Below are 15,070 nucleotides of genomic sequence, written 5' to 3' on the forward strand. Positions count from 1 at the left end.
CGCTGTGTTATATTATATTACACTCATTACACTCATTACAGTACCAGACCTGTCCCTGGATGGAAAAGGTTCTATGAATCAATTGTATCAGGTACAGTGTTGGTGAGGGCCATAATGGTAGGCGGAGACGATGAATCCCCATATCAATGAATTATTAATAAGTCAAAGATCCTCATCATACGATGGGTGTAGTTGGGTACTCCGTACACACTCGTACCCACCTGATGATCGTGTAAAGCTAAGGTTTCAGCGGATTGATAACTTCACATAGGTACACAATCCGTCCAATACAGAGCAATATCGCATAGTTTATCGCATAGTCTGATAGTCTGATATTCTGCAGGTGCAGGATGCTTGTATCCAATCCCTTCATTCGATCAATCCTCACCAATACTTACCAACCTACCCAGGTGTCATCAGTTATCAATGGATGACCGTTGAATGGTTTCCTTCACCTGTACAGGCGGTGCCAGCGAGAAACCGAGCTTCACTGATAGCATCTTATCTTGAATACGAACTACGTACGATCAACACCAATTGAATACTTGGCACAGCCGGGGTGAGAAAGCATCCAGATTGTCCAGAGAGTAAGAAGTAAGAAGTGAAAGTTGGTAAGGATTCAATTGAGCTTCGCCCATACCACACTGGCATATAAAATCATGGTGAATATCAATTGAACCATTCATTTCGCACTGAGGAGTATTCAATTGTTCAATTGAGCTTCGCCCATAACCTTAAACACGCAGTGATCCAAACCAACATGCCTATCTACCCAAGTGTGTACTAGGTACATATATCTCTTGTGCCGGTAAGGTTAGCATGTACTATGTAGGACCCTTAAATCTTTTCCATTGTTAATTGTCTCCACCCCCATGGCCATTGAGGCTCACTCTTTCATTTCTTTGGAAACTTGATACGAGTCGCATGCCATTACACTTTTATTCAAGCATCGATTAAATGAAAGTAACTGCCCTGAAACACTTTCCGAGTAAGGATCCACGACGCCCTTGCAGCTGCAGTCATATTATTTAGGCTTTCGAATTGGCTTTTGAACGGGAATTGGCATTGGCATTGGATTTGGATTTGGAAGTACATGTTGGGCCTTAGCTGTGCCTCATTTCGCGGCAATTTGGATCGTAGGAATACCCTATCTTCCTTAATTATACTGACCAGATAAACAACCCTGAAGTCTTGGACGCGCAAGTGAATACTCTCTTTCAATTTCATTGCAATCACAATTGCAATATATTTTTCATTTTCAATTCACAATTGATCAACTTATTAATGTTCATTGATCCATTCCTCTAAAAATCAAATTTGGTGCTTCATAGTTCCTTGTCGTGTGCTTGATTTCAAGTTCCAACAGTTCAGTAGATCATTGTCAATGGGAAGATGGACGCAACCGATAGCAGAAAAGACATTGAGCACAAGCAACTCAAAGGTCGATTGATGGGAAAATTATTTGGAAAGGAAAAGAAACCATCCTCAGCAGAAGAGGTATCCGATTTTCTTCATGGTCCTACTGATAAATTGTACACTGCATCGTCCACCGCAGCTTCGAATACCCCTCCGAGACCTCCTGTTCTTGGTCGAATTGATACATCTACTGCAAAACGATGGCCCACGGCGGCTGAAGTAAATAATGCTAGGCGCAATCGATCTGCGAGCCCAAAACGGAGTAGGAAAGGATTGGTCGTGAGGTTTACAGAGGCCCAACCGGAAGTCATAGGTGAAGGAGGCGACGAATGTGCCTCACCAACAGCAGAAATCGCAGAAGCTCTGCGAAGTAGAGCTGCAACAATTCCGCAGCAAAAACAAACCCGACGACCTGGTCCTCCCCCATCATATGGCTCATCACAGGGACCTGCCGACAAATTTGGGGACCCCGACATGTTTAGACCCGGTCCTTTACGACGTACGCAAACAGGGTTTTCAACGCTCGCAGACAATGACTCTGCATCCGATAGTGAGCCTCCCCAGCCCAATAGAAACCAAAGAAATGAGGAAAGTTACAATAGTACCGCAAGGACCGGATCGCGTAGCTCGTTCAATGGCAAGGCGGAAGCAGCAATGCGTGCATCAGAGGGCAAAGCATTGGTAAGGGCGGTGTCGGGACATTTTGATGAACGAGATCTCGCGCTGGCAGCTTTGACAGCAAATGAGAAGTCTCCCCCACAAGAAGCTGCTCATCTAAATACCACGAAGAATACGCAATTAAGCTCTTCGCCAGGATTGAGTCAGTTTGGGAGGCCCGAGACGCCTAGTGATAGTGGGAGGTCAAATCCTCCTGTCGCTGACGAGAGTCCTTCATCTTTTTCAAGGACTTCCACAACAAACTCCGCTAGTGCGGTCGAGAGTCCCCCTCCAACTACACGGGCCCCAACATTTAATCTGAAAGATGCTGCATTGGCTGTAGGGGATGATGCTCTAAATGAATTTTCCAGACGCACGTCGCATATGTTCACGTTATTCAGACTTTCAGCCGAGTCGCTAAAACCACTCTCGTCATGTTCATTAGAAGAGCTTGTCAGAGGTGCGTTGTGGTGGTTTCTCAAAGGCCGATCCGAGCTGGAAAGTAGCATCAGAGACCGATCTACAACCCCAGAAGCAAGACAGAACAATGCAATTGGTCGTCAACAGGCTTACTCAAATTTAGCCAAGGCATATTGGCTAATGGAAAAGATTGCTCCCCAATGCCCCGAAATGAACAACCAAATGAATGATCACATTATTAACGACGCCTTGGAATCACGACAAGCAATTATATCTGGCTTGAAAAAATTGACAATGGTAAGCATTAACAAATGTTGGTAGACTAATTTTACTAATTAAATAATGCAGTCTATGAAACGTAACAACATTCTCCCGCCGTTTGGCGAAGACGCGCCATTGCTCCAAGGTAATGATAATCAGATATGGACGAGAGATGAAGGCGACCGATCATTGCTAGCACTACAGCGGCCCAATACAACCCTGACCCTACCTGGAGCTCTTCCATTAGGTGACTCGGGCACAAGTTTCACCTACGGACGTCACTTTGTAGATGTCTACCTTCTAGAAGAAGCAGCCTCGTCACATTATCGTTGCCCTTGTCTTTTATCTATCGTTCGAGGAAATCATGAAGACGATTTAAGCTTCGTAATAACCAATCAAACCGGAACTTTAAAGCTTGTGATTCAGCACGACAAAACTCGTGGGCCCACGTGGAATGATGTGTCCTGGATACAGAAGAACAGCTCGCTTAATATCAAACTTCCGCGAGGCTTTGAGCTTCGCATCAATTGTACCCCACAGGATTTTAGGAGTCTCAGAGGTTCCTATGATTTTCAAAACAGTGTCCGACAAAGTCTTGCTCGACAGGATGATGAAGATCTTGTCTTTCAAATGACCATTAAGGCTTTCCAACACTTTGGCCAAGAAAAGCAAGCACAGGGGTTCCCAGGAGAAGCCGTGCCAAAGTGCGAGGTAAGGTTGTTCGAAAAGAGTATCGTCGAGAAAGCAGCCACGGGTCCCAGAAAGAAGCACAGAGGATTTCGACTTGCTGTTATGACGGGAAAGATGACCAAAAATTTAAGAGGTATCGATCAAGATATCTTACCTATGACACCCATCCAGTTCAGTCTTCTAAGGGGTGACAACGGCTATCCAGCACTTTTGTTAAAGATTGATGATGGAAACCCAAGATCCACAATGGTCTTCACATTCGAGGAGGCAGATCAAAGAGCTAGATTGCACGCTCTACTGACGGGTGGAGTGATCGGACGGGAAGAGACTGTCTATGGTGAAACTCCCATTCGATCATTTGTTATTGAGGAACCTGGGGGGCTGGCGCCACGTCTCGGAGGTTTGGAATGGCAAAGTGCTCGAGTAATCAATGAAGATGCCTTTGATATTCAGAACGCCAAGACTGTTCTTTCAGAACATTTACGAGTCATCATGGATTTCAAAACAGGTTCAATCACGGATCGATTTAATATTGGACCTGGGGAGTTGAAGCTACGACTTGATCTGCATTCGACAAATGAATTGAAGATTTTGAGGCAACCTCAGCACGACATGACCATAATGGCAACGCAAGCACAAGCATCAAATCAGTCCACAAAAGAATTCGCTGAAGTTCTTGCAACAATTGCGAGAGCCGAGACAACCCGAACTTACGTGTTTCCTAGCTTGAGAGAACTTCATCTTTTCCAAACAGCACTGACAGGGTTTGTTGTTGTTTTTGATGGCAGGGCAGCGTCCTTCAATATTTCGAGGCGAAGAATGGTGGTTCCCATCTACAAAAAGTGGGATGCTGCCATAACTAGATTGCAATTGGTCCAAAAAGAAAAAGTTGTGCAACTGCTTGCCTTCTTTGAGAATTTCAGCCACGGAGATTGCATGGGTTTCACTTTGAAATCTACTGATACATTCGAGAGCTCAAACAAGAGTGGAAAGTTCTCTCTGCGCATCGTTGACGCCAAATTTGCAATGCCAAAGCCTCGTGTCGAGGGACACACAGCATTGGATAGTGGGTTTGTCAATCTAGATGTAGGTATCCATTTCAAAAAAGGACCATTATTGTACCACTACAAGTATCAAATTGGCTAACAATATACAGATGCCTGACTATCCCGGCGAGCATGATGATATCACAGTAATATTTGATACGGAAGCGGGTAAGTGCGATATTTTGTATTTTCCCATTGACCCTATCACAGGCCCAGCGTGTGTATCTTGAGTTCCAGCTTCCTTGTTAAACTACATTTTACCCAGTCCAAGGAAACGGGAACAAGAGCACACATTGCTGTTCACTCATCAAATTTTCCTTCGCTAATCCTTTGGTTCAGAACGCGATACATTTAGTAAATCCTTACCGGCACCTGTAAAAGTAGCTTCACGGATGGGATCGGTAAGAAGATGAGAGCAAGCTTTTTGGACATGAGATAATTTTTGCAATAAAGAGTAAATGACATATGGTTGCGAGGCGCACGGCGCATAAACTGGAATTTGAATATTAGCGGATAGCATTACGGGAAGATATCCATCATTGTACTGGAGTTCTTTATTTTCTTGGCTGGCGGCAGCATCATTGCCACGAAGTCGATGTTTAATGTGAAGAGCATCGATCTTCTTCTTGGGAGCTTCTAAATTTCAAGTTATCTAGTGCAGTATGACCTGGAGTTAGTTCAAGTCTAGGAACCATAGAAAGGTAGTTTTTCTAACCATTTTCATAAGCGAACGGCCATGCATTGCCTCCACTATTTTACTGTTGTCCCCCTTCATTAGTGTCAGGGCTTGATATGTATGCCTGGTGTACTAAGAGCTAACTCTTGGACTTACAATATGCGGGTGCGATCTCAATATCCCACCAATTACTTGTTTCAAGGAAGTACGAATACGATTAATTGTATGGTATTTACTTTGATGTGTAGACTGACCGACTATGTAACAATTGCCCTCCCAACAACGTCGACATGTGGCAGTATTAATGAAATGGATGAACGAGTGGGTGAGTTAATGAATAAATAAAGTAAAATTTGAGTCTTTTGATATGTTTCCAGGAGGGGGTCAATTCATTGATGGGATCCACCCGAATTATGATCCTATACCCACCATTTAACTACGATGTATGCAAATATTTGATGCATCTTGGAAACAAAAGGTCCGTATTCAAACCCCCCCTTGTGATACCGGGGTGGATGAGCTATTTATAGAGCGTGTCCCTCATATAGTCCAATCAAATGAGCGTGGTTCGAAAGATCGACCATTTAGATGAAGAGACAGATCACAGCCACACCACCCATGAAAACTTTAAAAAGGATGTATAATATGTTATTACCTAGTAGGTACCTACGCTGCACCTTATGGTAAATCAATGGTACGCATTAGCTGTAAGGCTACCGCATCTAGTAACTCAACAGTCGAAGATAAACCGCATGTTGTGATAATGAAGTTAGGCAAATGCAGCATAATCATAACATAACCTCTTACTACTACCACTCGACTATTCGGATACTTCCTTGACTACTAGACACTCATCAAGTTACTTAGGTCATACTCCGTACAGTAAGTGCCTGGGTACCTACTTAGCTTTCAAGTAGTAGACATTTCGTACAGACATTGATTAAATAATCAGATAATGATTCATATTTTAATTTACAATACCTGATCATGTATTTGATTCGATCATTGGAAAAAAACCCCCTCCCCTGCCCCCCTTTGGAAAGAAGGAAAAGAGACTGCTCAGAAAGAAAATAAAACAAAATCAAATCAAATCAAATCAAAAAGCCGATATATCCAGGACATCTTATTAGCTCTCGTGGCTTGTGAATACCCGCAATTACGAGAGATCTCATCCACGTCTAAACTCCTCCATCCCCTCCAGCTTCTACACTATACACACCACCAAACTAAAACAATTCTCTATCGTTTTACTTTCACCAATGTTGTAGAGAATTTCTTACTCCTTGATCTATCTAATCACTTTTTGTTTATTCATCAAATCATTCAAACACTCAATTCTCAAGTACCTGCCTGGGTAGCGCTTGCCGACAGACTATACAGTAAGAGGCGTTTCAGAAGGAACTAGGCATCATCATATAGCGAATTGGGATTTTCTGGTCAAGAAATAATTCGGACAAATTGTTTACCAATAGGCACTCTCACTCATTTGTGACGGCGACCACATCATCATGGCTTTTTAGACTAGTAAAGCAAATCACCACCTCGTATGCTTAAGGCAGGCTCCATTATAACTCGTCGCGTCGCTGGGTACGGTCACTCGTACTACCAATGCCAGGAAATTCGAGATACGAAGCTCAGGTCATTCCGGATTCCTATGCTGACCATGATCGAACGAGTCGTCCGAATACCACATCGATAATGTCTGCGGACTGCTGGGAGCAGGAAATGGTGAGGGAGGGGGGATTTAAAGGCGAACAACATTCGAATCGATCGTATTTAGTCCCCCGAGCTTCTGTCCCAGAGCAAACGCATGCATACCGTCCTTGGTCTAGAGCTCCTACGAAAACCTCTTCAGGTGTCTGGATAATTCTAGTTACATTGATCTCAGCTTTCTGGATTACTCCTACTTCCGCCGTGTTCATAGAGTTTCAGAACTGTTTGGAAGAGAGCTACCAGGGTAATACGCCTTATCAGTTACAATTTGTTCCGTATTTCCTATGGGCAGTGTTCAATACCACCGAATCGACTCATAATCTTGCGGTTCAAGTATGGGGTGATGTTAAGGGATCAGGTCCAGGGGCATCAACAACTGATAAATTACCCGGATCCAACGACACAGCGTACTGGCAAAGCAACTCAACCGATACCTATAATGGCAAGATCGCAGACGAGCCCGATCCAACATCTCTAAAGCTCACAACGCTTTTCAATAAAGTCACTGTGCTAACCTATCAGCCTTACAGTGCCGCTGTAGATTTCTGTAACCAGCTTGTCAACGGCACCTGTCCTCTTGGCCCTACCTTCAATGCATCAATGTAAGCTATGGTCCCAGATGCTGTATAATGCTCTAGCTAATCTGTGCAAGATGGGATCCATACACTCTTCCTTCTTTTGGGTTCAACAACAACTTCTACTCTTCGTATGCTTTCACTTCGTTCTCTGCAACGATGGTAATCAAGAATGGCGACACTGCTGCGACTACTATTGGTTGCATATCAGCTGATATTACGCCTGACATTGGGGACAGTTTATCTGCCACTGTGAAGTATGTACCCTTAATAGTGCTTCTCTGTGTCGCATTTGCAACTGCTTTTGCGGGCATATATAGTCCTTGGGGCACCAATGACATCTTTCGCTGGACAACAAACTATGGTCGAGATGCAGACCTGCTCCGTTTGGTCACACCTGGATTCGGCGATTGCTTACAATACATCCAATTTGTTGCTCTTACTGGAGGCTTAACACTTGACTATCCTGGCTTTTATCAACCAATCGTTAGTAAAGTTGCATGGTCATCATTGATGTTCAATGAAAGCTTCGTAAGCAACACTTATCAAGACAGTCTGGTCGACGGCATATACGTAGTGAATGGAACTTATGGTCTTGATCGCATGCGACAACTGATTGGAATGGGAGAATCTGATGATGTCTGGGCTGGCATGGCTGTTTGGCTTTTGGCTATTATTGGAGTCGTCCTTGTACTAATCCAGCTGGGTTTCGCTACGCGTTGGGCGTGGAGGCTGCTAATGGGCACTCAAGAAGAGGATTTGAGGAAGAAACACGTGCCATTTTCCGTTGGAAACGTGATTCGTATTGTTTTTAATTATTTCTTGCTTCCTATTGTTGCCCTTTCCATGTTTCAGTTAGTTGAGGCTTCTAGGTCACCAGCCTATACGACCGGTCTGGCGTTACTTATGCTGATCTTAATTGTCGTTTTTGCCATCTACCTGTTGTACCTTATCGCAACAGCAAGACCGAAGTCCTACCTATTCGATGATCTTCCAACGGTGCTTACCTACGGAGCGTTGTACAACACATATTCAGACAATGCAGCCCCTTTCGCCCTCGTACCGGTACTCCTGACCTTTCTCCGCGGTATCTCAATTGGAGCTGTTCAACCATCAGGCATTGCGCAGCTGGTTCTTCTTGCGATTTGCGAAGTCATCACAATATTAACCTTACATGCGTTTCGACCTTTTCATTCGCCGACATCAATGAATGCCTACCACACTTTCTTCGCTGCGGTGCGCTTCTCAACCATTTTGTTAATGATCGCATTTGCTCCTTCACTTGGTATTACTGAAGGGCCAAAGGGCTGGGTTGGCTATGCGATTCTCCTAATGCACGCCATTGTCCTCATTCTTGGCTTCATGTTGAATGCAATGCAGACGATTGTTGAAGTTGCTGCCAGGCTTGCGGGTGCCGGAGGCAATGAAAGTGGCGCAGCTAGAGGTGGTCTTTCTAAGGTATTCGGTATGCGACAATTGTCTAGAAGGTTGCCCCGTCGGGATGCCACATCACGTCAAAGTCAGTTATCAAGCGCCGCTATGCTTTCCGACCAAGACAGAAAATCATATCTCGTCGAGGGAGGCAGGCTTCGGAGTCAGTCTGCGGGTAGCGCTGGGATTCTGCTCAATAGACAAAGTGCGAACCTCGATAATATGACTGTAGATGCTTTCGGTGCAATGCCTACACATCACGTTGGCAGCGGTGCACCGAGCTCTTATACCCCAACAACACCAGGAGAGGCAAGCACATTCTCATTCCTGCCATCTGCTGCCGCGCCAAGCGGCCGGGGACGTAATAAAGGTGCCATATTAGGCTTGGATACAACCGACACAGCCGATCCTTACTATCGTCCTCCTAGATTCCGCCGGCCGACTGCAGATGCTTATTCCCCAGGGGCAAGAAGTCGAGGGTCGTGGGCTAGTGGTGATTGGACTAATAGGCACGAATCACCACCTGCCGATCCTGATGCCATTGAGCATTTGGAAGGTCCTTCAATTTCTGGCCGTAATAGTCCATCTCAGCAACAAGCTTTGGATGGAGCTCCTTTGGAGCTTAACCGATCGAAGGCTGACTATACTACAAGAGAGGTCGACTTCTACTACGGCGTTCGTGGACCTGCTTTGAACGCTGAAGCACCTAGTCGGAGAATCAAAACTGGTCCTGCAGATCCTACAGGAATTCCTGCCTCCGCTGCAGGCTGGTTCAAGAGTTTCTTCAAAGGCAAGACGAAGGAGAAAGGCAAAGGATTTGAGGTCGTGAGAAGCTCTAGGATGCCACCAGGAGGGTTGAGCAACGCAAGGAATGCACCAGGCGATGAATCACCACCGGAAGGAATTCCAGTAGCCACAGGAGCAATTCGACATGGTCCAATTGATTCCGATTCTGATGATGGGCATGATGCCATCGGTCTATCAGGACGAGCTGGCCTGTCGCGTGTGGATGGCGCAGATGCTGATGATGGTGAATTAGTCAGTCCTATAGGATCGGATGATGGGCAGAGCTACCATGATGACGAGGATGAGTTTGAAATGACCAGGATTTCTGATATTCCCCCTTCGCTTCAAGGACTAAAAATCCCTGAAGGTGGCATGGAATTGCCTAGTAGGTTTCCTTCAAAAGCTAGCTCAAGAGTACCTCATGGTTCACGAGCCGGCGACCCAATACCAAATATGCCTTTAAGTCCTCCAGCTCGAACACCTACAGTTCCGCGAAAGAGTTCTCGTCGAAAATCACAGAATACAAGTGTGGACTTGACCATTCCAGGCATTAGTCGTCACACACCTCAAAATTCACTTACTTCACGACTCCCTTTTGAAAGGTCGAATTCCAACAAGCGACATTCCGACATCTCTGCTAGATCCAGCATAGCACCGCATGAGGGATATGGACATTCTCGAAATACTTCATTCGGTAATTTTACCGAGGGATATGGGCATGATCGGCCGACGAGCGTAGGATATGTTTCACAGCATCACATCCACACCATCAACCCACCGGAGAACAATCCGCAATATCTCGGTAGCTCTGCTGAACTGGTGGATGGACGGATTAGTGCAAGCTCGTCTATTGACAATCCTCGATGATTGGAAGCTTTTCGTACACGTTTCACTGTTTTCACTTTACTAATATGCATTTGATCGTCACATGAACGAATTTCCTTGGTCGAAAAAGTCTCTTGGTGTTATGCAGCCCTACATGTATTGTAAAAAGGACCGGAGTAATATGGCGATAGGTGGATAGCGATGAACTTTTCATGTTTGGGTGGAGGGAATAGCTGATTGATTGGAATGAAATGGAGGAGGGGAAAGAAGGGCCCCTTGGACAATGAGAAAGGCATATAATATACGTATCCTGTCTACATAATATCCGACATTCACGATCCTTGTAATAATAAGCATAGTAGGAAGATGATGGTTGATTTCTTACAATGGGAGAGGCTACTTTGAGGGACAAGGAAGGAAAAGGGGGAGAAGAAGGGGAATGGATGGCTATCTAGGTATTGGATTGGATCCAAATTCGATCGTGAATGTGGGAAACCATAGAATATGGACAGGAATATGGGTTATGGGTTATGGATAAATTAATACAAATTTTTTGACTTTATAGTACCTAGTATGCTTTGAATGAATGAATGGGGTTTGAAGTTTGGGAGAGTTGAGGGATGCCTAGGTAGGTTGATATCCAGGTAGATGTGGATGTGCAGATTGAATTGTTTATTGAGATTTACATATCTAGGTACCCTAGTAGATATTAGGTATATGTCTCTTTGTTGATCGGGATTGGGATAATTGCATGTCTTTTTGTTTTTTGTTTTGCTAGTGGATACCTAGTATTGTAAGTGAGTTACCTAGTTAAGCGTGTGGTGTTAAGTCACTTAATTGGTCTACTCGTATTCCCACATGTCCCACGCGTATCTACCTACCTCATAAGTATTTTCAATACGCGTATAGATGGATCAAGGGGATGAGTTGAGATGAGATGAGATGAGATGAGATGCGATGGAACTTGGCGTGTTTGGGAACTGAAAATCGTCGTCATTGGCTGACCCTGCAGCTAGTGATTGTTGAGTGAGGTGAGCGAGCGAGGGATGAAGAGAAGCAGGGGAGGGGAGGGAGAGAGACACAAGGCGTTTCTTTTTTTGAATGATGGAATGGAATGTTGAGTTGGTTCTTAGGTAGCTGGGTAGTTGGCTTCTGTGCGGCTGTATGTATCTGGATGATGCTTGGGTAGGGAGGCGGTATGCATAAGTATGTATCTAGGTAGACGGGTGGGCAATGCAATGGGATAGAAATTATGTCTCGGTAGGTAGGGAGGAGGTATCTATATATTTAGTGTAACTTCTATGTAAACCCATATGTAAGTAGATAAAATTACATCGACGATTAACATCAACTTACTAATGGCACCGGTAAGTACGGAGTAGATAGAGGTATACATAAGGTTTGCGATACCACAAAGGGGGGAAGCTTTGTAACAGTCGGAATCTGGAAATTCTTGATAATTCCGATGACGAAAGATCTTTTCTAAATGCGTAGCAAAAGTAACTTTTGGCTGTGTCTCTCAACTTCCGCCACACGGCTCACTTCCTGATAGGTAGGTAGGTAGGTAGGTAGGTAGGTATATACAGATGTAAATTGATTAATGACTCTCACAGATAGAAAGGCATGAGTAGGTACATAGATGTATGTAGATATAAACAACCATCTTTTCTTACATACATTCTTACATAAACATATCATATCAGGCAAATATTCGCCTCAATTCACAAGAATTTCCATCTACCTGCCCTGCTCGTCGACTTATTTATTACCTGTCACGTCTAACTTACCGCATCACATCATCCACCATTGTCAGTGATACACTAAATTTAAATTTTACCCATATTTAAGCCCTGTGACGTTGCATGGTTCCTCGGATCTCCCCTCTATTCAGCACGTTTTGGTACTTCCTGCCGTTAACGAACACTTTTTAATGGTCCACCTGAGGTTTTTCCTCACACTTTTTGACCAAACCATTTCCAACAACGACGTACCTTGAAATCCTTGAATTTTGTTCACACATTCTCCCAACCCAGCTTCCCATTACATCCACCTTCTTTGGAAAGTGGTGGATACGCAGATCTTCTCTTAATTTCCACAGCATCTAGAAAGAACGAACGCTCTATTTACATTTTATTAAATCGCAAGCATGGTTAGCTTGGGTCATGTTCATCGGAGGCAGTCTGGTGCAAGTATGTTTCTTCTCGGGCTGGAATGTGCCGTATTGATATGCTGCGACTACGGAGCGAAATAGGCCATTTGGAATAGCATCGCTAATAACAATATGGCAATTCTAGGCAACCGGTCTTCCGTCGACGAATCGAAGGTTTCTGATGCCGAGGATGAGACTACTGTTGTCGAGCCAGATCAGGGAAATGGTAGGAGTCCATGAGATTTGACACGGGAGAAATGGTGCAGAGGCTGACATGGTGGAATGGAATACAGTTCTCTCTCACATCATCTCACAGCTTCGTCCCGGGGCTGATTTGAGCCGCGTCGTCTTGCCTACCTTTATTCTCGAGCCCAGAAGTATGCTGGAAAGAATCACAAAGTGCGTAGTTGTAGGATCTTCGGAAGGGACGCGGATTTGAAGAGCAGGCATGCTGATGGTGAATAGCTTCATGGCACATCCGGAAACTCTGCTTCCCATGGCGGAGGTAGACGACCCCTTGCAGCGATTTACTTCGGTTGTGAAGTTCTACCTGAGTGGATGGCACATCAAACCTCCGTAAGGCAGACTCTACACATATGAGAGGAGCGGTTGTGCTAATGAGATACTGCAGAGGCGTTAAGAAACCACTCAATCCTATCCTCGGCGAAATTTATACTTGTTATTGGCAGTTTCCAGATAATACAAAGGGATACTATATTTCCGAGCAAACCTCTCATCATCCTCCTAAATCAAGCTACTTTTATATGGCGCCAGAACACAACATACGAATCGATGGGTGTTTGAAACCTAGAAGCAAATTTTTGGGCAATTCTGCGGCTAGTATGATGGAGGGTATTGCTATTTTGAGATTTTTGAACAGAGGGTCTGGACCTAAAGGGGAAAGATAGTAGGTTACATGCTGCAGAACTTCGCATACTGGAAAACATCAGATACTAACTCGCTATTAGCGTTCTGACTCAACCAAACATGTACGCTCGAGGTATTCTTTTCGGTAAGATGAAGTATGAGCTCGGTGATCATAGTTTTGTGCGCTGCCCGGAGCTCGGATTGACCGCAGATATTGAGTTCAAGACGAAGGGCTACTTTGGAGGAACTTACAATGCTATTGGGGGTAGTATCAAGAATGACAAGACAGGGGAAATTCTCTATGAGCTTTCGGGCATGTGGAATGGAGAAATGTTTATCAAGAACGTTAAGGTATGAGTCTCTAAATCCTGGACGAATCGTAAAAGCTACTGATCATGATTTTAGACGGGTAAGAAAGATCTTTTGTTTGATGCTACGAGAGCGAGACCATCACCCCCATTAGTGAGACCTTTAGAAGAACAAGATGATAGAGAATCGCAAAAGTTATGGTTCAAGACGGCGAAAGCGGTCAAAGAACGCAACCACGAAGTTGCGACAGATGAGAAGACATTTATCGAGGATATGCAGAGAGATGAGGCTGCAAAGAGAGCAGAAGATGGTGTTGAATGGACTCCAAGGTTGTTCAGACCAGTACGAGGTGGCCCCGGCGGGTCCGAAGAGGGCGAAGAAGATCTAGATTGGATCTTGAATGCAAGCATGTAAGTTGGGACAGGCCTATTTGTCAAATGTTTTACTTGTTTTACTAACAGGGAAAACAGTGATGGCGCTAGTCCACAAGAACAGACGGAACAAATCCTCGCGGTTTATCCAGTCCTTCCAGGTCAGAAATTCACGGAAAAGAACCGTATTCCTCCACAGCATCACCAACATACAGAACAGGCCAATCCATTACCACCCACGATCCCAGTGGCAGCAGCCCCAGCTTCAATTCCCTCTCAGGAGAAGGACAAGGAGAATCTCATTGATTTGGGAAGAGAATCACCAGCGCCAGTCCAATCCCAGCATGTACCAGCTGATCTCCTTGCAGCTCAGACACAAAATAATGGGCAGCAACAAAAGGATCTTGAGCGAATCCTCCAGTCCACTAGTACGGTCCAAGGTCAGAACCAGGGTCCATTGATCGACTTCCATGATGATCTAAGGAAAGACTTACCAGCAGCTACTGACACCCAGGGAACGGCCACCTCCACTTTGTATCGAAAGGACACAGATAGTCAAAGTGTAGACGAGTTTGTAGACGCTGAGGGATGATTCGAGAAAGGAAGGTGCGGTGGCATGTCGGAATGAGCTGACCTTGGCCAATGCATAAGATCACATGTGATGCTTGGTGCCACCCGAGCTGAGAATTTCAATCCGCTTTACTATCAAGATTTCCTTTTTGTTCTATGGTTGAAAAGGTCAGGGCAAGGATTCACACGCAATTTTTGGAAGCTCGGATATACTACTAGATTGGACGGGCGGGGGTCAACCTGTACCTTTGTTATATATGTTGGGATTTTTGACAGTCTGCGATGAGATTGCTGGATTGGAGAATGGA

The 15,070-nt window shown here is 44.7% G+C and overlaps 3 protein-coding genes across 3 annotated transcripts; all 3 read left to right on the forward strand.

Annotated features, from left to right (window-relative positions):
- Positions 1-1,392: 1,392 nt before the first annotated feature.
- EAE97_007544 (uncharacterized protein) lies at positions 1,393-4,903 on the forward strand (the record flags this gene model as incomplete). The annotated part of the gene is made up of 4 exons (XM_038878059.1): positions 1,393-2,790; positions 2,842-4,530; positions 4,601-4,658; positions 4,830-4,903. The coding sequence occupies 4 exons, from the start codon at positions 1,393-1,395 to the stop codon at positions 4,901-4,903; spliced, it is 3,219 nt and encodes a 1,072-aa protein (XP_038730897.1).
- A 1,871-nt stretch (positions 4,904-6,774) lies between these two features.
- EAE97_007545 (uncharacterized protein) lies at positions 6,775-10,538 on the forward strand (the record flags this gene model as incomplete). Its single annotated transcript, XM_038878060.1, has 2 exons — positions 6,775-7,481; positions 7,532-10,538. The coding sequence occupies 2 exons, from the start codon at positions 6,775-6,777 to the stop codon at positions 10,536-10,538; spliced, it is 3,714 nt and encodes a 1,237-aa protein (XP_038730898.1).
- Positions 10,539-12,642: 2,104 nt separating this feature from the next.
- EAE97_007546 (uncharacterized protein) lies at positions 12,643-14,784 on the forward strand (the record flags this gene model as incomplete). Its single annotated transcript, XM_038878061.1, has 8 exons — positions 12,643-12,685; positions 12,791-12,871; positions 12,939-13,044; positions 13,111-13,221; positions 13,277-13,552; positions 13,614-13,863; positions 13,918-14,231; positions 14,292-14,784. 8 exons carry the CDS (start codon positions 12,643-12,645, stop codon positions 14,782-14,784), a joined length of 1,674 nt encoding a protein of 557 aa, XP_038730899.1.
- Positions 14,785-15,070: the final 286 nt, after the last annotated feature.

Source organism: Botrytis byssoidea, assembly GCF_014898295.1.
Source record: "Botrytis byssoidea strain MUCL 94 chromosome Unknown BBYS_015, whole genome shotgun sequence".
NCBI classification, from domain to species: Eukaryota; Fungi; Ascomycota; class Leotiomycetes; order Helotiales; family Sclerotiniaceae; genus Botrytis; species Botrytis byssoidea.